Below are 22,998 nucleotides of genomic sequence, written 5' to 3'. Positions count from 1 at the left end.
GAACACTTGTGGGATCAGCTTGGGCATGCTGTACGTGCTAGAGTGACCAACACAACCACGCTGGTTGACTTTCAACAACTCCTGGTTGAGGAATGAGATGCTATCCCACAGCAAAATGTGACCAGCATGAGGAGCTGTTGTGGCTGCGTATGGCTCTTCCACACGCTACTGAGGTCCCTGACAGTGTCAAGTGAATAAAGTGTAAAAATGGCCAATATGTGTTGTTTTTTTCCTTATTACTGTGGGAAATATATATGTAGGTACATGTCTGTATGTGTGTATATATATATATATATATATATATATATATATATATACACACATACATACATACATACATACATATGTATATATATACAGTACAGGCCAAAAGTTTGGACACACCTTCTCATTCAATGCGTTTTCTTTATTTTCATGACTATTTACATTGTAGATTCTCACTGAAGGCATCAAAACTATGAATGAACACATGTGGAGTTATGTACTTAACAAAAAAAGGTGAAATAACTGAAAACATGTTTTATATTCTAGTTTCTTCAAAATAGCCACCCTTTGCTCTGATTACTGCTTTGCACACTCTTGGCATTCTCTCGATGAGCTTCAAGAAGTAGTCACCTGAAATGGTTTTCCAACAGTCTTGAAGGAGTTCCCAGAGGTGTTTAGCACTTGTTGGCCCCTTTGCCTTCACTCTGCGGTCCAGCTCACCCCAAACCATCTGGATTGGGTTCAGGTCCGGTGACTGTGGAGGCCAGGTCATCTGCCGCAGCACTCCATCACTCTCCTTCTTGGTCAAATAGCCCTTACACAGCCTGGAGGTGTGTTTGGGGTCATTGTCCTGTTGAAAAATAAATGATCGTCCAACTAAACGCAAACCGGATGGGATGGCATGTCGCTGCAGGATGCTGTGGTAGCCATGCTGGTTCAGTGTGCCTTCAATTTTGAATAAATCCCCAACAGTGTCACCAGCAAAACACTCCCACACCATCACGCCTCCTCCTCCATGCTTCACAGTGGGAACCAGGCATGTGGAATCCATCCGTTCACCTTTTCTGCGTCTCACAAAGACACAGCGGTTGGAACCAAAGATTTCAAATTTGGACTCATCAGACCAAAGCACAGATTTCCACTGGTCTAATGTCCATTCCTTGTGTTTCTTGGCCCAAACAAATCTCTTCTGCTTGTTGCCTCTCCTTAGCAGTGGTTTCCTAGCAGCTATTTGACCATGAAGGCCTGATTCGCACAGTCTCCTCTTAACAGTTGTTCTAGAGATGGGTCTGCTGCTAGAACTCTGTGTGGCATTCATCTGGTCTATGATCTGAGCTGCTGTTAGCTTGCGATTTCTGAGGCTGGTGACTTGGATGAACTTATCCTCAGAAGCAGAGGTGACTCTTGGTCTTCCTTTCCTGGGTCGGTCCTGATGTGTGCCAGTTTCGTTGTAGCGCTTGATGGTTTTTGCGACTCCACTTGGGGACACATTTAAAGTTTTTGCAATTTTCCGGACTGACTGACCTTCATTTCTTAAAGTAATGATGGCCACTCGTTTTTCTTTAGTTAGCTGATTGGTCCTTGCCATAATATGAATTTTAACAGTTGTCCAATAGGGCTGTCGGCTGTGTATTAACCTGACTTCTGCACAACACAACTGATGGTCCCAACCCCACTGATAAAGCAAGAAATTCCACTAATTAACCCTGATAAGGCACACCTGTGAAGTGGAAACCATTTCAGGTGACTACCTCTTGAAGCTCATGGAGAGAATGCCAAGAGTGTGCAAAGCAGTAATCAGAGCAAAGGGTGGCTATTTTGAAGAAACTAGAATATAAAACATGTTTTCAGTTATTTCACCTTTTTTTGTTAAGTACATAACTCCACGTGTTCATTCATAGTTTTGATGCCTTCAGTGAGAATCTACAATGTAAATAGTCATGAAAATAAAGAAAACACATTGAATGAGAAGGTGTGTCCAAACTTTTGGCCTGTACTGTATATATATATATATATATATATATATACATATGTATATATATATATGTATATGTATGTATATATATATATATACATATGTATATATATATATATATATATATATATATATATATATATATATATATATATATATATACATATGTATATGTATATATATATATATATATATATATATATATATATATATATATACATATGTATATGTATATATATATATATATATATATATATATATATATATATATAAATGAGAGTGAGAGGGGAAGCTTTGAAAATCAATAACCACACATAAATGCATTACACAGTCATGCTTACTTCAGGAAAAAGAACACCACATATGAAGTCTACTTCATCTTTACCGATGTGTTGTTGGTGTTTTCTCCAACATGCCCTTAAGACAGGCAAACAGGGTGTCCTGCTGCTCTTCACTGTCGAGGTACACAGGCACCTTGTATGAGGGTTTCTGAGGAAACCACTTAGATAGCTTTCCATTAAGCACATCCTGTAAATAAACCAACGGACAGAAATTATTATGTTATGTATAATATCCTAACAATGACAGAGGGTGAATCAATTCACTTATTTAGTATGTAAAATGTAATAGTTGTCAAAGTACCACCAAATGCTGCACTGCTCTCTGACTGTATGATGAGGTCTACAAGTCTTTTTTCATTTTGGGTACGGTCACTGACTGTCTGCATGTGAGCGGGAACATCTTCAGTTGGGGCTATCCGTTTTGGCACTCTGTACACTTGGCTGAAGAGTTCCCTGGAGCAAGCTTCTGGCCTCATTACTCCAGAAAGCAAATCTCTGGCCATGTCTTAATAACAACATTGAAATAAATTTATTACATGTGGAAAGCATAGACTGTATAAGGTACAAGTTATATGTGCACAACTGACATTCCTAAACACTGTCAACAGAGACAGCCTTCAAGACCACCTGATCTGTTAGGAAAATGTCAATATTGTGCATATCTGGTATTAATGCATAGACAGACACATGGTAACTTTATTAGCATTTTCTGAGAGACGTTTCCAAATCTTACCTTCATGGACAACTGCATGAGTGAAGTGGCTATCCAGATGAGCCTGTACTTTGCTTTGTGGGTTGATAAACCCACAGCTGCAGAACGGACAATGAAATTTGTTGCAGCATGTGCTGCATCTTTTAATATCTGGCAGTTATCACCCGCTTTGTATTGAAATAAGCATCCAAAAAAAGAGATAACATAGATAGTCAAATCCAAAATCAACCCTTTACATCTATTTCACAAACCAGCAGATTGTAGTAGCTTATGTACCGAGGGGCACTACAGTATTGTGAAAATGTCCTCAATCAAAGTATACCCTGGTAAAACACTGTCAGTATGGAGTTAATAAAATGTGTCTGCAAAAACCTATATAATTAAACCAACTTGTGATGTTCTCTAAGTAACAGAATAGACCCACTAGGATATAGGATTTTTTTTTTTTTTTTTTTTTCAAAAACACACGTTGTCATGTAATGTTATAGCATCCGTGTAAGCCAGCATGCTAACAAGCTAACGCCGTTGCAGCAAACTATCATAAAAGTGTCATACTCAGCGGGCTTTACGAAGGGTAAAACTTATCGATTAATGCATAATGAAGCCAGCCCATAGTAACTCGCAGATTCATTTAAAGACAAAGTAGCCAACTTTTAACCTTAAACAATTAAAACTGTACTCACTTTTTGTCGTCTTGTCCTCTCTAATGTTACTCCTTCTAACCGTAGATACTCACTTTTTGTCATCTCATCCTCTCTGGTCCTTCTAACCGTGGGTGGCGCTGTGACGAAAATTGAAGGGTCCTAAAACTGCAGTCCTGAAACTGTGGTCCTTAAACTGCAGCCTCCGGTACTGCAGCTTTACCCTACTTGGATCTTAAGTATTTCTTCTTCATTGTTCATGTCATTAAATTTTTTTTTTTATTAAACAGACTTTAATACAACCTTCTTGCACATGAAAAACACATTTCAGAAAACTGCTTCAAAGGCCTTTTTGCTCCATGTAATATGATCATTCACTCTCTAATATCTTTTTTTAATTTTATTTAATCTTTATTTTGTAATGCAGTGATAACAGAGTAAGTGAAACAGGTGTAGAGACATATACAGATAAGAAAAACATTACATAAAGTAAGAAAGAGACATACAATAAAAAATAAAGACCAACAAAGTACATCAGAACAAAATAAAACAATATTAAACAAAGAAGGAGTAGAGCACAGGCTGAAACTGTTGGGTGTACAGGCAAAAACAAGTCAATCAATCAATCAATTTTATTTATAAAGCCCAATATCACAAATCACAATTTGCCTCACAGGGCTTTACAGCATACGACATCCCTCTGTCCTTAGGACCCTCGCAGCGGATAAGGAAAAACTCCCCCCAAAAAACCCTTTAACGGGGGAAAAAAATGGTAGAAACCTCAGGAAGAGCAACTGAGGAGGGATCCCTCTTCCAGGACGGACAGACGTGCAATAGATGTCGTACAGAACAGATTAACATAATACATTAACAGTAATCCGTATGACACAATGAGACAGAGAGACAGAGAGAGAGAGATGTAGGACAGATGGTAATGACAGTAGCCTACAACAACATTAATGAAAGTAGTGATATAATAATATTATAATTATAATTCTGGTTATTGTGGAACAATATGTTGAAAGTATATATAAATGTCTGATAGTATACATATGTGACAATAATAATATCTGTATAATAACAGTAGAAGTATGACTAATGATAACAGCAGCAGCAGGAGGCATCTGGCAGGACCACGGCAGCAGCACAACCACACACGTCACAGGACATGAAAGAGAGAGAAAAGGAGAGAAGGTGCCTGGTGTATTATATGAGGTCCCCCGGCAGACCAGGCCTAAGTCAGCCTAACTAGGGGCTGGTACAAGGTAAGCCTGAACCAGCCCTAACTATAAGCTTTATCAAAGAGGAAAGTCTTAAGTCTAGTCTTAAATGTGGAGACGGTGTCTGCCTCCCTGACCGCAACAGGAAGATGATTCCACAGGAAAGGAGCCTGATAGCTGAAGGCTCTGGCTCCTGATCTACTTTTGGAGAGTTTACAGACCATTTAGAGCTTTATAAGTTAACAGTAGGATTTTAAATTCAACTCTGGATTTTACAGGGAGCCAGTGCAGAGAAGCTAAAACAGGAGAAATATGATCTTGCTTCTTAGCTCCTGTCAGTACACGTGCCGCTGCATTCTGAATTAGCTGGAGAGTTTATAAAGACTTACTAGAGCTACCTGGTAATAGGGTGTTACAATAATCCAGCCTAGAGGTAACAAAAGCGTGGACCAATTTTTCTGCATCTTTTTGGGTCAGGATAGGCCTAATTTTCGCAATATTATGCAGATGAAAAAATGCAGTCAGTGAGGTTTGTTTTAAATGAGAATTAAAAGACAAATCTTGATCAAATATTACTCCGAGGTTTCTTACGGTAGTGCTAGAGGCCAGAGCAATGCCATCTAGAGAAACTATGTCATCAGATAAAGAGTCTCTGAGTTGTTTGGGGCCAAGAACAATAACTTCAGTTTTGTCTGAATTTAACATCAGGAAATTGGTGCTCATCCAATTTTTTATGTCTTTAAGGCAGTTATGGAGTTTAGTTAATTGATTACTTTCTTCTGGCTTCATCGATAAATACAACTGTGTATCATCCGCATAACAATGGAAATTTATAGAGTGATTTCTAATGATGTTACCTAAAGGAAGCATATATAGAGTAAATAGGATTGGTCCGAGCACAGAACCTTGCGGAACTCCAAAACAAACTTTGGTACGTAAGGATGATTCATTACGAACGTCAACAAATTGAAAACGATCAGATAAATAAGATTTAAACCAGCTTAGTGCTGAACCTTTTAGGCCAATTAAGTGATCCAGTCTCTGCAGTAGAATTTGATGGTCAATTGTGTCAAACGCCGCACTAAGATCTAATAAAACAAGAACAGAGACGAGTCCTTTGTCTGAAGCAATCAGAAGGTCATTTGTAATTTTAACTAGAGCTGTCTCAGTGCTATGATGCACTCTAAATCCTGACTGAAATTCCTCAAATAAATTATTATCCTGGAGAAAATCACACAGCTGGTCTGCGACTACTTTCTCAAGGATCTTTGACATAAAGGGAAGATTAGATATTGGTCTATAGTTGGCTAACACCTCTGGATCCAGGGTGGGCTTTTTTAGGAGAGGTTTAATTACAGCTACCTTAAAAGACTGCGGTACATAGCCTGTTAATAGGGATATATTGATCATATCTAATATATGAGTGTTAACTAAAGGAAAGACCTCCTTAAGTAGCCTAGTTGGGATGGGGTCTAAGAGACACGTTGATGATTTAGATGAAGAAATCACTGCGGTCAATTCTTGAAGAGAAATTGGGGAGAAGCAATCTAAATATATATTAGATTCTACAGCTGTGTTTGAGGTTAGATAGGTAGGCCTACCATCTGAGGGCAGGAGGTCATGAATTTTGCCTCTAATAGTTAGAATTTTGTCATTAAAAAAGCTCATAAAATCATTACTGCTAAGGGCTAAAGGAATACAAGGCTCAATAGAGGTTTGACTCTCAGTCAGCCTGGCTACAGTGCTGAAAAGAAACCTGGGGTTGTTCTTGTTTTCTTCTATTAATGCTGAGTAATAGTTTGCTCTGGCATTGCGGAGGCCCCTCTTAAAAGTTTTGAGACTGTCTGTCCAGATTAAACGAGATTCTTCCAGTTTGGTTAATCGCCAATTCCTTTCAAATTTTCGCGATATTTGTTTTAACCTACGGGTTTGAGAGTTATACCAAGGAGCAAACTTTCTTTGCTTTGTTAACTTCTTTTTAAGAGGAGCTACAGAGTCGAGCGTTGTTCGCAGCGAGCCTACGGCGCTATCAACAAAATGATCAATTTGGGAGAGGTTAAAGTCGGCACGGGAAACCTCTGTTACTGAAGGTATTGGTATTGAATTTAACGACGAAGTAATCTTTTCCTTAAATTTTGCGACAGCACTATCTGATAAACATCTAGTATAGTAACTGTTGCTGAGTGGCGTGTAATCGAGTAAAAAGAAATCAAAAGTAATCAGATAATGATCTGATAGCAAGGGATTCTGTGGAAAGACTTTTAGGTTATCAATTTCAATTCCATACGTCAGAACTAGATCGAGGGTATGGTTAAAACAGTGAGTGGGTTCATGTACACCCTGACTGAAGCCAATGGAGTCTATTAATGAGATAAACGCGGTAGCCAGGGAGTCATTATCAACGTCGACATGAATGTTAAAATCGCCTACAATAATAACTTTATCTGATTTAAGAACTAAACTGGATAAAAACTCTGAGAATTCAGATACAAATTCAGAATACGGGCCAGGAGCACGGTACACTATAACAAATAAAAGTGGCTGCGAGGTTTTCCAGGTCGGATGTAAAAGACTAAGAACAAGGCTTTCAAATGAATTATAATCTAGTTTAGGTTTAGGGCTGATTAACAGACTAGAGTTAAAAATGGCTGCAACTCCCCCTCCCCGGCCGCTGCCTCGAGGAACGTGGGTATTATTATGACTGGGAGGAGTGGACTCATTTAGACTAACATATTCATCTTGACACAGCCAGGTTTCAGTGAGACTGAGTAAATCAATATGATTATCTGATATTAATTCGTTTACTAACACTGCTTTAGACGATAGAGACCTGATATTTAACAGTCCGCATTTAATTCTCCTGTTTTGTCTTTCTGTCACAGAAGAGGTTTTAATTTTTATGAGGTTGTTATGCACAACTCCTCTTTGTTTAATTTTAGATTTAAATAATTTAGGTGGTCGGGGGACAGACACCGTTTGTATAAAACTATGAAAACTATGGCTGGGTAACTGAACTAGAAGCTCAGAGAGGCGTTTAGGACTGCAACTCTCTGTCCTGGTCTCAACTCTGGGTTGTCAGGGATTTAAATTACTAATAAAATTTGCCAGGTTCCTAGAAATGAGAGCAGCTCCATCCAAAGTGGGGTGAATGCCGTCTCTCCTAATAAGACCAGGTTTTCCCCAGAAAGTTTGCCAATTATTAACAAAACCCACATCGTTTGCTGGACACCACCTGGACAGCCAGCGGTTAAATGATGACATGCGGCTAAACATGTCATCACTGGTCAGATTTGGGAGGGGTCCAGAGAAAACTACGGAGTCCAACATCGTTTTTGCATATTCACACACCGAGGCAATATTAATTTTAGTGACCTCCGATTGGCGTAACCGGGTGTCATTGCCGCCGACGTGAATAACAATCTTACTGAATCTACGTTTAGCTTTAGCCAGCAGTTTTAAATTTGACTCAATGTCGCCCGCTCTGGCCCCAGGGATACATTTGACTATGGCCGCTGGTGTTGCTAACTTCACGTTTCTCAGAATAGAGTTGCCAATAACCAGAGTTTTATCCTCAGCGGGTGTGTCGCTGAGTGGGGAAAAGCGGTTGGAAACGTGAACAGGCTGGTGGTGAGCCGTGGGCTTCGGCTTGGAGCTGCGCCTCTCACGAACAGTTACCCAGCCTCCCGGCTGCACGGGAGTTGCCGGAGGACAGTTAGCAGAGGCTAAGGCTATGCTATGTGGCTCCGCACCGGCTACAGGGGGCTGGCTAACTACCGCAGCTACTGAATGGTTTTCCATGGTGCGGAGCCGTGCTTCTAATTCACTAAGCCTCGCCTCCAACGCAGCAAATAAGCTACACTTATTACAATTACCACTGTCGCTAAAGGAGGCAGAGGCATAACTGAACATTTGGCACATCGGGCAAGAAAGAGCAGGAGAAGGAGAAGCCATGGCTAAGCTAAAGTAGCTAACAAGGCTAAGAGCGTGCAAACAACAGCTAAGAGATTAGCAATTAGAAAGAAGGAGAGCTATAAGTGCTTAAACAGAACCAGTGTGGGTTAAGACTTGAAGTAGACGTTAAAGCAGCGTTAAAGCAACTGAGGTGAGAAAGCAGGCTAGCAGAATTCACCAGAGCAGTACAGAGACGCTGTCACAGAAACACCGGAAATGACACAACTCGCTTACCGCAATACGTCACCAAAATGTTTAATTTCTCTGTAGCATCAGGATTCTTGCTCGCACTGTCGCGAAGACCAAATTGACCATGGGGATCAGAGATAATCAATAAAATGTAGGCTGTAAAGCCACCAGTATACCTCTATGTATATGTAGAATGAGAAGGTGTGTGGACACTATACTAAATAAATGAGTAAAGAGACCAAGCAACAATTATCATATTTATCTGAAGAAAAAAACAAATAGTAATGCAAATAATTATACCAGAATGCACAGTACCAGTACAAACAACTCACAGTAAATTATACCAATATGCACAGTATCAGTACAAACAACAGTAGACATGTAAGGGATAATGTATAGTGAGCCGGTGACTGTTGAAAAATAACTCCCGACAGGTGAATGGAACCCCGAGTTATTTTTCAACAGTCACCGGCTCACTATACATTATCCCGCTTAGAACATGGCTTACTACTAAAATATTTAAATGTTACAACTGGCATCAGTATTATTAAACTGCTGGCAGAGTGTATTGACAGAGGAGAGGCGTTCACCAGACAAACGGGAGCGGAGGAGAGGATTTTACTCCACTTCTCCCGGTCGGAGAGGTTGGGTGTCCAGTAGCTGTGGCGGCGGGGGGGGGTTGGGGGAAATCACTGTCCGAGGGCTGCCATAGAATGGCAACGAGGATGTCAGCCAACCAACACTCGCTACCCAGCCCCTGGTTGCAGTGATTTGCCATGCTGGCCAGCTAGGAATGAACTAGCAGCCAGTACAGTACAGTCCTCTCTCGGCTAGCTAACATTTAGCCGTGTTATTTACTGATCCATTTGAAAGAAAGCTAGCTGGACATCGGTTTTGAAGCCTCTTTGGTCACGGAGCTCCCTCCATCTCTTGAACGCCTGACTGAGGTTTACTCTTGTTTTTCCTCTTCTTTTATCACTCTCCTTTTTGTGCATCCTCGCCTCCTCAGACAGATTAGCTCATTTTCTTTTGGGAGGCTGTTTTTCACTTATCTCCTGACTCAACTATCTCATGCCCCGGCTAGTTCCTCATAAGGACCAGGTCCAGTCCCTGATTGGCTGACCGACCAGTTTGGCAATACATGATCCATTTCCTGCCGTAAAGCATTTTTTTTCTGCGAAAATTAGTCCCCGGTGGCAGAAACTTATTGCAAAGATTGCAAAGCCATTAAGTAACCTATGTAAACGCTGAAAGTCTATTTTACTGTGTATACTACCCTGTGCAACCCATATTATTGTCATAATGATATATATAGGCAAAAATGCTGTCTGTTGCTTCTTTAACATAAGGAAATTGGTGCTCATCCAGGTTTTTATGTCTTTAAGGCAGTTATGAAGTTTAGTTAATTGATTACTTTCTTCTGGCTTCATCGATAAATACAACTGTGTATCATCCGCATAACAATGGAAATTTACAGAGTGATTTCTAATGATGTTACCTAAAGGAAGCATATATAGAGTAAATAGGATTGGTCCAAGCACAGAACCTTGCGGAACTCCAAAACGAACTTTAGTATGTAAGGACAATTCATCATGAACATGAACAAACTGAAAACGATCGGATAAATAAGATTTAAAGCAGCTTAGTGCAGAACGTTTTTGGCCAATTAAGTGTTCCAGTCTCTGTAGCAGATTTTGATGGTCAGTTGTGTCAAACGCCGCACTAAGATCTAATAAAACAAGTACAGAGACGAGTCCTTTGTCTGAAGCAATCAGAAGGTCATTTGTAATTTTAACTAGTGCTGTCTCAGTGCTATGATGCACTCTAAATCCTGGCTGAAATTCCTCAAATAAATTAAAAAGTAAAGTATACAGCAAAGCAGTATGAACAGGTGGATATGTGTGTGTGTGTGTGTGTGTGTGGGGGGGGGGGGGGGGGGGGGTGGGGGGGTTCTCTTGAAACTGAGAGAAGAAAGAAATGGGTAAACATAATGAATGTATACCCATTGTAACGATGATGATAATCATGATATCGGTGATAATAATATCAAAAACAACAATAATATAAAGTCAAATTAAATATAATAAAATAATATATTGTTATATAATGTAATATAATACAATGTAATAATCAGTCACTTCTATGTGAGTAAATTAGGGATGATGGAAGAAAGTTAAAATAAAAATGTAAAAAAAATAAAAAAGATCAATAAGGTGGATGGGGGGTAGGATTCTATATATTCATTGGGTGTATGTTTGCAATTTCTGTGTGTGGTGTGTGTGAATTATGGTGTGCATGTATGTTGTGGGTGGTGCACAAGCAAAAGGAGCTGGTAAGTGAGGAGGTGAAATTGGGGTGGGAGTATTATGGACTGAGGATATTGATGAATAGATTCCAGGTTATGTCGAAATCTGCGGGTTGTTTTTTAATTGAAGCAGATAGTTTTTCCATTGATATGTATTCAATTAGTAGATTCTTCCAGTGTGAGATGGAGATTTGGTTCCTTGTTTTCCAGGACATGAGGACAGTTTTCTTGGCGATGGTTAGGGCAATGGAGAGTATTCTGTGAGATGTATTGTTGAGGTGTATAGTGGATATGTCGCCAAGTAAGCAGAGTGAGAGTGGAATGTGGCAGCCCAGAAGAAGAAAGAAGGTTGTCAGTGATGTCCTGCCAGAATTGTTTAATAGGTGTGCAGTTCCATGTGGCATGCATATAGCTATCTGTGGTGTTTTGTGAGCAGTGTGGATAGATATCTGTGTCTATAAAACAAAAATTCTGAATGTAACTACGGTTCTATGAATCCCAAATGACCAGAGGCGGTGCTTTAAGCACTGAATATTCTTAGGGCCTGCACTGGGCACAACAGTTCCAACTTGTCACCCCTCTCTCCTGATGGAGGGTCAAATCGTGCAAGCCTTATAGGCTGGTTGAGGTGCGAGCATGACAGCACCTTAGGGTGGAACACTGGGTTCAGCCACAGAGTGACCGCTGATCCATCTGAGTTCCACCTCAGACATGAGTGAGACAGAGTCTGACAGACAGAGCGTGCAGCTCACTGACACACTTTGCCGAGAGAATGGCCAGGAGGAATGCGGCCTTATATGACACCCACTTCAGCTCTGCCTGTGCCAAGGGTTTAAAGGGAGGCCTGCATAGAGCATCCAGCACCAGGGGAAGATCCCATGCTGGGGGTCTCGTGGCTCTTGGAGGAAGCACCCTCCGAGCCCCCTGCAAGAAGAGGGACACCAGACTGTGGTTCCCTACTGTGCCGTTGTCGACCCTAGCACGTCGACACAATATGGCCGCTACATACACTTTCAAAGTAGAAGGAGAGCGGCCATTGTCTAGGAGGGACTGCAAGAATTCAAGGATTGTAGGCACAGAGCAATACATTGGGTCTTCACTCCGACCCATACACCAGTTGGAAAATAGCTTCCATCTATTGTCGTACTGCAAACGAGTGGATGGTGCTCTGGCATTCATTATGATATGCCTGACAGGGTCCACACAGCTGCTCAGCAGCAATTTGGGCCCTCCAGCAGCCACACACACAGTTGGAGGCGCTGGGGATTGGGATGCCAGATCCAACCCCCTAGCTTGGACAGGAGATCTCTCCTGTTGGGGAGGCACCATGGCGTGCCGCGACAGAGTCTGTGCAGCAGGAGAAACCCTGTCCTCCCCGGCCAGAAGGGGGCCACCAGCAGAAACTTGTGACCCTCCTGGAGAACTCTCTGAAGTACTGGCCGAATCAGAGGAAGCGGTGGGAAGGCATATAAAAGACCCTCTGGCCAAGGGTGAGCCAGAGCATCCTGGCCTAGAGGGCTGGTCATCTCTGCCAAGGAGAACCACCCAGGGCAGTGGGTTGACACCTTTGAGGCAAAGAGGTCCACCTCTGCTCTGCCAAAGAGGCTCACATGGTGTGCACCACCTCCGGATGTGGGCGCCACTCCCCTGATGGAGACTTTTGACGGGGGAGGAAGTCTGCAAGGTGGTTCTGCTCTCCCGGTAGATATATTGCCCGTAGGCTGATCAAGCGGGGGGCTGCCCAGGTCAGGAGACCTGTGACACCTGCAGCAGCCGTGCAGACTTGGCCCCACCCTGATGGTTGACGTGATATACGGTTGAGGTGTTGTATGACCGTATGAGGACATGCTTGCCTCTCAGGTACGGCAGAAAGTGCTTGAGAGCTAGGTGCACCACTGGCAACTCCAGCACATTGATGTGTTGGGCGCGGTCGTCCACAGACCACCGTCCGTGAGCCGTTCTGCTCTACCACACTGCACCCCATTCCAAGGGGCAGGCATCTGTAGTGACAGTCTCCCTGCAAGATGGAATGGAGCCCAAAGGGACACCCCTTTGGGTGTCATGTAGGCCCTGTCCCTCCACGGGGCCAAGGCGAGGAGACACTGCTGCGACACTCTGAGCTTCCTGCGCCTGTGCTACCTGGCATCCAAGTGGAAGCTGTTCAACCACCTCTGCAGGGGGCGCAGCGATAGCAAGCCCAGCGGAACAACAGCTGAAACAGATGTTAGTTAGCCCAAAAGCTGAAGAAGCATGACCAAGGGCAACAGACGTCCCCTTTGGAATAGGGGAAGAAGGTGCAGGATGTCGGCCACACGGTGGGGGGACGGACAAGCTGTCATAGTTACAGTGTTCAGTTCTATACCAATGAAAATTGTGGTCTGAGATGGTTCCAGACAGTTCTTCTCCATATTTACCTTGAGGCCTAGGTGGGCCACGTGGGACAGGAGACGCTCTGTATCTTGGGACACCTGAGTCCGGGATGGGGCACAGATCAACCAATCGTCTAGGTACGGAAGAACCTTCATGCCTTCAGACTGCAGAGGCGCAAGGGCCGCTGCCGCACATCTTGTGAACACCCTTGGGGAGAGGGAGAGCCCGAATGGTAGAACCCTGAACTGCCAGTGGCGGCCTTGATAGGCAAAATGCAGAAACTGCCGGTGTTGATGGACAATGGGAACATGAAAATAAATGTCCTTCAGGTCTGTGGACACAAACCATTCTCCCTGGGCAACAGTTCGCAGAACATCTGCCGTTGTCAACATGTGGAATGGCATGACCTTCAAAAACCTGTTCAGTCCCCTCAGATCTAAGACTGGCTGAAATCCGCCCCTCTTTTTTGACACGAAGTATGTTGAGTAGAACCCCCTGGGGTGTGACAGGGGGCCTACAGCCTCGATGGCGCCCTTGGCCAGGAGAGCGGATAACTCCTGGTCCAATGCTAGGGCTTTTGCCGGGTCGCTGAAGTTTGTACCCATGGGTTAAGGTGGCAACCACCCACGGGTCTGAAGCATGAGCAGCCCAGTAATTGACCTGCTGATGGACTGACAGCCGGCCCAGAGGCCTCAGTTCCTGGCCCCCCGGCCCCTGGAGGTCCTGGAAGGGGGGCGGACAGGATCCAGGGCTCGAGTTTGCCTGGAGGGCAGGCGGGCAGAGTCTTGAAAGTCACGGGCTGGCCTCTGCACAGGACGCTGAGGCTCACGACGGCCACTGGAGTGAGCTGGTGGTGGTAAGCGAGCTCGGGAGGCAGCCACGGAGCCCCTAGGTCTGTTGAGGGGAGGCATAGGTCCAAGACCTGCAAGCTGCTGCCTGGTCTGCCCAGCCTGGATGGTTCGCTCTAGCGCTTCCTGCGCCACTGGACCAAATATCTCTCCTGGCTCCACAGGGAGACTACGGAGAGTTCTCCTAGAGGCTTCTGTCAAATTCAATTGTGAAAGCCAGACTTGGTGACGAGTTTGAATTATGGTGGACATCATCCGTCCGATTTCCCTGGACAGAAGGCCGAATGCCTCTAGCGACGTGTCACAAAAAGTCATGGCATCCACATTCACATTGCCCCCCTGCAGAGAAGCTGAGAGGGTGAGCATGAGGTGTGATAGGGAGTTGCCTATGCAGCCGGCCCGTGCTTCAGCATCACAAGCCCTTGTGAGAAGGTCATCCATGATCCGACACTGGGGACGAGGGCACCTAGTATCCCGTCGCAGAGCCTCATCAGGGGAAACGATGAGGGATGCGATGGTAGGCTCGATAGCCGGCATACGATCCAGGCCCACTCTTGCTGCGTCGTGCATAGCTGCCAGGGTTCAACCATCAGCAGAGAGACCGGGGCAAGCTCTAGTGTCCCTCCAACAGGCATGTAATTCCTTCAGGTAGTCCTCAGAGTGGGGAACAGCAAAGGCAGTGGAGGCTGGCCTGCGCCTGAAGAAGTCCGCCTGCTGTGGTATGTCCGTGTGTAGGTGATCTAGGGCCATGCGCATGATACAACGCATGGAGCTGTCTTCCTTCTCGGCCAGTGAACTCTGCGCTGAGGAGCGATTCTGCATGTGGGGCATATTGGTAGATTCATCCATCGCTGAAGGTTGCCCTCTATTGTTTTGAGTGAGAAGTGGGTTGAAGTTGACTCTGACAGCCTGGGGGAGATGTTGATTCCTAGATAAGTGATATTACCAGTGCGGAGTGAGAGTAGTGGTGATTGGGCAGCCACATCCCAGCTATTTGGGCTGAGGCAAAATGGTGGATTTAGACCAGTTGATGGTGGAGTCGGAAATTTGAGAGAAGGTGTTTATTAGACTGATGGTTTCTGGTAGTGATGAGGAAGGGTTTTGTAGATAAGGCAGTATGTCATCAGTATGAAGACTAATCTTATGGTGTGAATTTTTTGTTTGTATTCCTGTGATGTTAATGTTTTGATGGATGGCTGCTGCAAGTGGTTCGATAAATATTGCAAACAAAGATGGAGAGAGTGGTTATCCTTGCCTAGTGCCCCTGTGCAAAGTGAAATGTTGTGATATTATTCCGTTAGTGGTGATAGTGGCCATTGGTAGTGTGTACAATATCCTTGACCAGTAGATAAATGATTCACCGAAACCGAATTGTTTTAGTGTAAAAAATAAAAATTCCCAATTTACCTTATCAAATGCCTTTTCTGCGTCCAATGATGCTGTGACTGTTGGTGGGTTTATGTGTGATGTGTGTGTCTTCCTTTCATAAAGCCAGTTTGGTCTGAGTGGATGATGGATGGAGTGACTGTTTCAATTCTTAGTGCAAGGGCTTTGCTGATGATTTTTATATCTGTGTTGAGGAGAGACAGGGGGTGATAGTTTGAGGGGGGGGGTGGGGTCTTTGCCTGGTTTTTGTAAGAGAGTGATTGTAGCAGTGTTCATGTCTATGGGAAGTTTAGATTTTTGTTTAATTTCGGCTGTTAATCTGTTAAAAATGGGGGCTAAAACATTCCAAAAGTGTTTATAGAACTCAGCAGGGAAGCCATCAGGTTCCTGGTGATTTGTTGTTGGGCATGAGTTTGGGTGCGTTGTGGTATTCTGTAATTGTAAATGGTTGATCCAGAGTATTAGCTTGGTCTTCTGTGAGCTGAGGCAGAATCTTTTGTAGAAAGGTGTCTGTCTTTTTGGTTTGGTTTCTGTGTTGATGAGTATAAATTGGTATAAAAATCTTGAAAAGTCTCGTTTAGGTGTATGTACGAGCTTCCCTGCTGAGTTCATAATCGTTGTAGTTGTTTTTTCTTTGTTCGCTTTTCTGTTGAATCATTTATTTGTAGGAAGGATGCCCACTCTCTTTTGATAAAATTGTCAAAGCCAGGGTCCTCAAGTAAAGATGCATTAAATCTCCATCTGTTGAATGGTTTATGAGAATGTGCGATATTCCAGGTGATGGAGACAGGAACATGGTCACTGATGGTGATGGGGTGTATGAGTATTTTGAGATTTGGGATATTATTGAGTTGCTGGTTAAAAAGAAGTCAATGCGGGAGTAGGAGTTATGAACTGGTGAAAAGAAAGAAAATTCTCGGGCAGATGGGTGTTTTAGCTGCCAACCATCAGCAAGACCAAAACTGCTCATGAACTGTTCGATTGTTTCTGTGGTGTGGCAGTTCCGTGTGGTGTTTGAATTGTTAGATCTGTCTAGTGATGGGTTCATGACTGCGTTGAAGTCTCCTCCGATTATCATTAGTGAATCTGATAGGTTGGAGAGAGCGGTAAAGAAGGTGTGAAAGAATGATGAGTCAAAAAAATCATTCTTTGGGCCGTAGATGGATGCAATAGTCATGGGCTATTGTGTATTGTGATACTGATAATGATAAATTGTCCTTCAGGATCTGCAATGGTGTTGTTATCCATTCATCCATTTTCATCTGCTTATCAGGGGGCGGATTGTGGGGGCAGCAGGCCGAGCAAAGCACCCCAGGCATCCCTCTCCCCAGCAACACTTTCCAGCTCATCCTGGGGGACCCCAAGGCGTTCCCAGGCCAGACGAGATATGTAATCCCTCCAGCGTGTTCTGGGTCTACCCCAGGGCCTCCTACCAGTCGGACGTGATGTCTGAGCTCCTCACCCTATCTCTAAGGCTGAGCCCAGCCACCCCACTAAGGAAACTCATTTCTGCCGCCTGTATCCACAAACTCTCCCCCAAACTGGAGAGGGCAATACACCAGTTTCCGACAGAGAACCATGGCCTCAGACTTGGAGGTGCTGACTCTCATCCCAACTGCTTCACATCCAGCTGCAAAACGCCCCAGTGCATGCTGGAGGTCATGGTATGATGGAGCCAACAGAACCACATCATCTGCGAAAAGCAGAGATGCAATTCTGAGGTCCCTAAACAGGACCCCTTCCTCCCCCCAGCTGCGCCTCGAGATCCTGTCCATGAAAATCACAAACAGGATTGGTGACAAGGGACAACCTTGGCAGAGGCCAACACCCACTGAGAACGTGTTTGACTTTACACCAAGTATGCGGACAAAGCTCTCACTTTGGTCATACAGGGACCGGATGGCTCGTAGCAGCAAGCCTGGCACCCCGCACTCCTGCAGTACCCCCCACAAGACCCCCCGAGGGGCGCGGTCGTAAGCCTTCTCCAAGTCCACAAAGCGCATGTAGACTGGCTGGGCAAACCCCAACGACCCCTCCAGCAGCCTCGCAAGGGTAAAGAGCTGGTCCACTGTTCCACGTCCAGGACGGAATCCGCATTGCTCCTCCTGAATTTGAGGTTTGACAATCAGCCGGAGTCTCCTTTCCAGTACCCTGGAGTAAACTTTAACCGGGAGGCTGAGCAGTGTGATACCCGGGTAGTTGGAGCACACCCTCCGGTCCCCTTTTTTAAAGGTGGGGACCACCACCCCGGTCTGCCACTCTGCAGGCACCGTACTCAACCTCAATGTGACACTGAAAAGGCGTGTCAGCCAAGACAGCCCAACAGTGTCCAGAGCCTTCAGCATCTCAGGGCGAATCTCATCCACACCTGGCACCTTGCCACTGGTGAGCTTTTTAACTGCCTCAGCAACTTCTGCCAGGGATATGGACGAGAGTTTCCCTGAGTCTTCAGGCTCTGCCTTGTTCACGGTGGACGTGATGGCAGGGTTCAGGCGGTCCTCAAAGTGCTCCTTCCACCTCCCAACGATGTCCCCAGTTCGGGTCAACAGTTCTCCCTCTCTGCTGAGCACAGTCTGAGACAAGCCCTGCTTTTCTTTCCTGAGTTGGCAAACGGTCTGCCAGAACTTCCTTGAGGCCAACTGAAAGTCCTTCTCCATAGCCTCCCCGAACTCCTCCCACACTTGGGTTTTTGCTTCAGCGACCACCACAGCTGCAGCCCTTCTGGACAACGGGTACCTGTCTGCTGCTTCAGGACACCACTGGGCCAGCCAGACCCGAAAGGCCTCCTTCTTCAGCCTGACGGCCTCCCTCACTGCTGGTGTCCACATGCAGGTTCTTTGGTTGCCACCACAACAGGCACCGACAACCTTCTGACCACAGCTCCTAGCAGTCGCCTCCCCACTGGAGGCTTTGAACATGGATCCCTCAGACTCCATGTCTCCAACCTCCCCTGGGATGCACGAGAAATTCTCCCGGAGGTGGGTGTTGAAGACCCCACGGACAGTGGCCTCAGCCAGACGTTCCCAGTTCACCCTCACTACACATTTGGGTTTACCAGGTCTGTCCGGCAGCCTCCCCTGCCATCTGAGCCAACTCACCACCAGGTGGTGATCAGTTGACAGCTCTGCTCCTCTCTTCACCCGAGTGTCCAAGACACACGGCCGCAGATCTGATGATACGAACACAAGGTCGATAATTGATCTTTGGCCTAGGGTGTTCTGGTACCACGTACACTTATGAACCTCCCTGTGCTCGAACTGATTATGATGATTATGGTGATTATGATCCGTTGAAGTTTTTGTTGCAGTATAGCTTGCCATCAGTGAAGTTAGTCGACTGATATGACTGCTTTTTTTTCTTGCTGAATGTGTTGTTTTTGAAGTGGGAGTAGTATTTTGTGTCTGTCCAGTATCTCTTGAGGGAACTGATCGTGAAGTCCATAGTCCGTGCCTTTAAGTTGCTGATGTTTTTTTTTTTTTTTTTTTTTTTAAGATTATTTTTGGGGGCTTTTTGCCTTTAATTGACAGGAGAGATTGAAATGGGGGAGTGAGAGAGAGTGAGGGGATGACATGAAGCAAATGGTTGCAAGCGACCACTGCAGCGAGGCATCACCTCTGTACATGGGGCGCCGGCACTATCCACTACGCTACCGACGCCCCATTAGTTGCAGATGTTTAAGGTTGTTTCTTCATCCACTCAGAGCTACCTGTGGGAGTGTAACTGAGGCTCATGTGCTGAGCTCTAAAATGACTGTGATTAGGGATGTAAAGATTACCGGTAAAATGATAAACTGCGATAAAATTCCCGATGGTTAGTATTACTCTTTCAAATTTTAATTATCATTAAAACCATGTTTTATTACCGCATTTTGAAAAACTCATGGTGATACTGCTCATTGCGTGACACACTAAACAATGGTCCACACCACTTATCCCCGGTCATCTTTCATGACGTGTGTGATGTCATCGGGTTATTCTTGTCCTATTTTTATTACTTTTACTATCATTTCAGTCACTGTGCCTGTGTTCATGTCCAGCTGAAATGTTGTTGTGGTAACGTAAAAAGTGCCAGCAGATGGCAGGAGCTACATTTAAAGTACCGTACGCAAACATAAAAGTCACCGAATCCTCCACAACAAGTCCATACAAATGTTTCACAATAAAAGCCTATTTAGAAAATGGAGGGATTCTCTCAGCCGATGTTATAAGGGGCTTTTAATTTGAAACAAATTCAGGAAGTGTTGAGTTTGAAATGATGGTGTGATGCATTATCTTTATGAAGCCAACAGGAGCAGATAAAAAGTAAAAATATAAAAACACAGAGGGATTAATAAATAACTGACTGTTTATAATGTAGTCTGAAGCTGGTAGCCTCTGCAGTTGTGGAGAGTAAAAGCCCCGTCACTATTTTTTAATGTTCTTACTTTATGTCCGTCTCCATTATGAAGAAATAACATTGTTTGCTAGCTTGATGCTAATGGCAGTAGGTACTCAGCGGGTTGACAAAGTGCCTCTGCTGTTTCACACCATCATTTTCCCCTTTTACTCCGTGTGGTAACATCCCTAGAGGAAATATTAAAAAGTTGTTGTCATACAGATGTCTGTGGCAGCAGATCGTTCTGTGTTTCTATTGGTCAAAGTGACGGCTGTGATGGGAGTAATCAGGAACGACAAAAAGAAAATCAAACATGCTAAACTTTCTGTTAGACAGAAAGTACATTGTGCTCTTTATTTTATTTGTTTTTCGAAATAAAACTTGGTTAAATGATTTCAGTGTGTGTGTATAAGTACTTTATGAACATTTGGAGCACATTTCAACAAGACCGCGGTAATAATGATAACCGTGATAATTTTGGTCCAATAACCATGATATGAAATTTTCATACCGTTACATCTCTAACTGAGATTTATAGAACACAAATATGCGTACATGCATCGGTATAAATAAATATGGTCTGCATATTTCTGTCTTTGTGTGTAAGTTAAGTTTTATGCATTGACTGCTGTTTCTCTTCATGACATTAATCAGCGACTCTCTCTATCAGGCCACCTTCCACACTCCGTTCAGTCAGCTGGGTCAGAGTGCTGAAGGCTGCTCCTCATACACCTTCCCTAAAATAATGGGCAACGCCAAGGTACACACATACGGACACACAGACACACACACACATACACACACAGAGGGAATATTTTCTGTGCTTGTAAACTGAATGTTTGAGGCTAGTTTTCTGATTTCAGAGAGAGCAAAATGTTGCTTCATGTGCTGATGAACTTCCTGTCTGTCAACCTGCACAGTTGTTGATGTGAAAGACAAGAAGGAACCAGATCAACATACTGGTAATAAACTAGTAACCCTCCTTCTCCTCCAGGCCACTGAGATGCTGCTGTTCAATAAGAAGCTGACGGCGGTTCAGGCCTGTGAACTTGGTCTGGTCACTGAGGTTTTCCCCGACAGCAGCTTCCAGTCTGAGGTTTGGACCAGACTGAAGGAATACGCCAAGCTGCCTCGCAATGTAAGCACACACACACTAGGGCTGTAAACTTATGTTCAATTCAGTTCAGAAAACGTTATTTATCCCCGAAGGGCAATTTAGTTTATACAGTCCACCAACCAACTGGTTGGTTGATGTGCTCTTGTCCAACCAAATTCTCATTGGTCAAACATTCGCTGGTGTTCCTTCAATAAGGCTGTGTGTCCACCAAAGCGTTTCTTCTCCAAACTAAAAACGACAGTTGATATTCAGCACTTGTATTTGTCCTCTGTGATGGTTGGTCTTTGTGGTATTTGTTCCATCCCTTCTCTACTGTGATTGAACGGCTGAGGACAGTGAGGAGCTCAGCGTTTTACCCAAAGCGAAACATTTTTTTAACTCTTGTTTTAATTAGAAAACAGAAATAATTTAGTGTCAGATTAGTCTTGCTTGTCACCTTGTTTCTGGAGGCGACAAGTAAGAGACAGGGCGTCGCAGTGTGCGACCCAGCAGCCCAGTCGCTTTGTTGTTTTATCGTCTTTTAAATTGTTTTTAAGTGTATGTTTTTAGTTATTTTTTTAATACATATGTGTGGAAGATTTGTCGGTAGCACTTTATTTTACAGTACGCTAATTAGACGCTAATTAGACGTAATAAGCTGTATTTTGTATCAAATTAGAAAAAACTACACCTAATATAATCTTTATTAGACAGTAAAATAGACAACATTGCTCTAATATGACGTAATAATCCGTAGTTTGTACCAAATTAGGTAGAAATATGTTCGCAATTTAGACATTGAAGAAAAACAATTATGTCCTAATAAGAGCTAACAAGACGTATTTTGCAACAAATTAGAAAAAAACTAACACAATTATATCCTAACTAGGACTAACAAGACGTACTTTGGAACAAATTAGACAAAAACTAGAGGTAATTATATTTTATTAGATATTAAACAAACACAATTATATCCTAATAAGAGCAAACAAGGCGTACTTTTCAACAATTGAGACAAAAACTAGAGGTAATTATGTTTTATTAGATATTAAACAAACACAATTATATCCTAAAAAGAGCAAACAAGACGTACTTTGCAACAAATTAGACAAAAACAAGAGGTAAAATATTTTATTAGACAATAAACAAACACCAACAAATCCCTTGTTGCCTGGATGGCTCATTCTCTGGAGTCCCATTTGTAGGTAGTAATACATAGCGACCCTTATTCAGCCTGAACTAGATCTTATTAGAGGCTAATCAGGTATAAATTACAGCAAAACCATACCCTAAATTAAAGTCTGCACCGTTTCGCCTTATTCAACCTCAACTAGATCCTATTAGAGGCTAATCAGGTATAAATTACAGCAAAACCATACCCTAAATTAAAGTCCGTTCCACCTTATTCAACCTGAACTACATCCTATTAGAGGCTAATCAGGTATAAATTACAGCAAAACCGTACCCTAAATTAAAGTCTGCACCGTTCCGCCTTATTCAGCCTGAACTCAATCTTATTAGAGGCTGATCAGATATAAATTCCAGCAAAACCGTACTCTAAATTAAAGTCTGCACCGTTCCGCCTTATTCAGCCTGAACTCGATC

The 22,998-nt window shown here is 43.6% G+C and overlaps 1 protein-coding gene across 1 annotated transcript in view; it reads left to right on the top strand.

The window, feature by feature from the left end:
- The window catches only part of eci2 (enoyl-CoA delta isomerase 2), a 102,821-nt gene that overhangs the window by 59,644 nt on the left and 20,179 nt on the right, over positions 1–22,998 (top strand). Inside the window, exons 9-10 of the mRNA XM_033638973.2 lie at positions 20,968–21,057; positions 21,292–21,435. Of these exons, the coding sequence (XP_033494864.1) occupies positions 20,968–21,057; positions 21,292–21,435 (234 nt within the window). The remainder of the gene's footprint in view (positions 1–20,967; positions 21,058–21,291; positions 21,436–22,998) is intronic.

Source organism: Epinephelus lanceolatus, chromosome 20 (assembly GCF_041903045.1).
Source record: "Epinephelus lanceolatus isolate andai-2023 chromosome 20, ASM4190304v1, whole genome shotgun sequence".
Taxonomy (NCBI): Eukaryota; Metazoa; Chordata; class Actinopteri; order Perciformes; family Serranidae; genus Epinephelus; species Epinephelus lanceolatus.
Note: the sequence above shows the minus strand (reverse complement) of the source record. Positions and strands in the feature narration are given on the sequence as shown.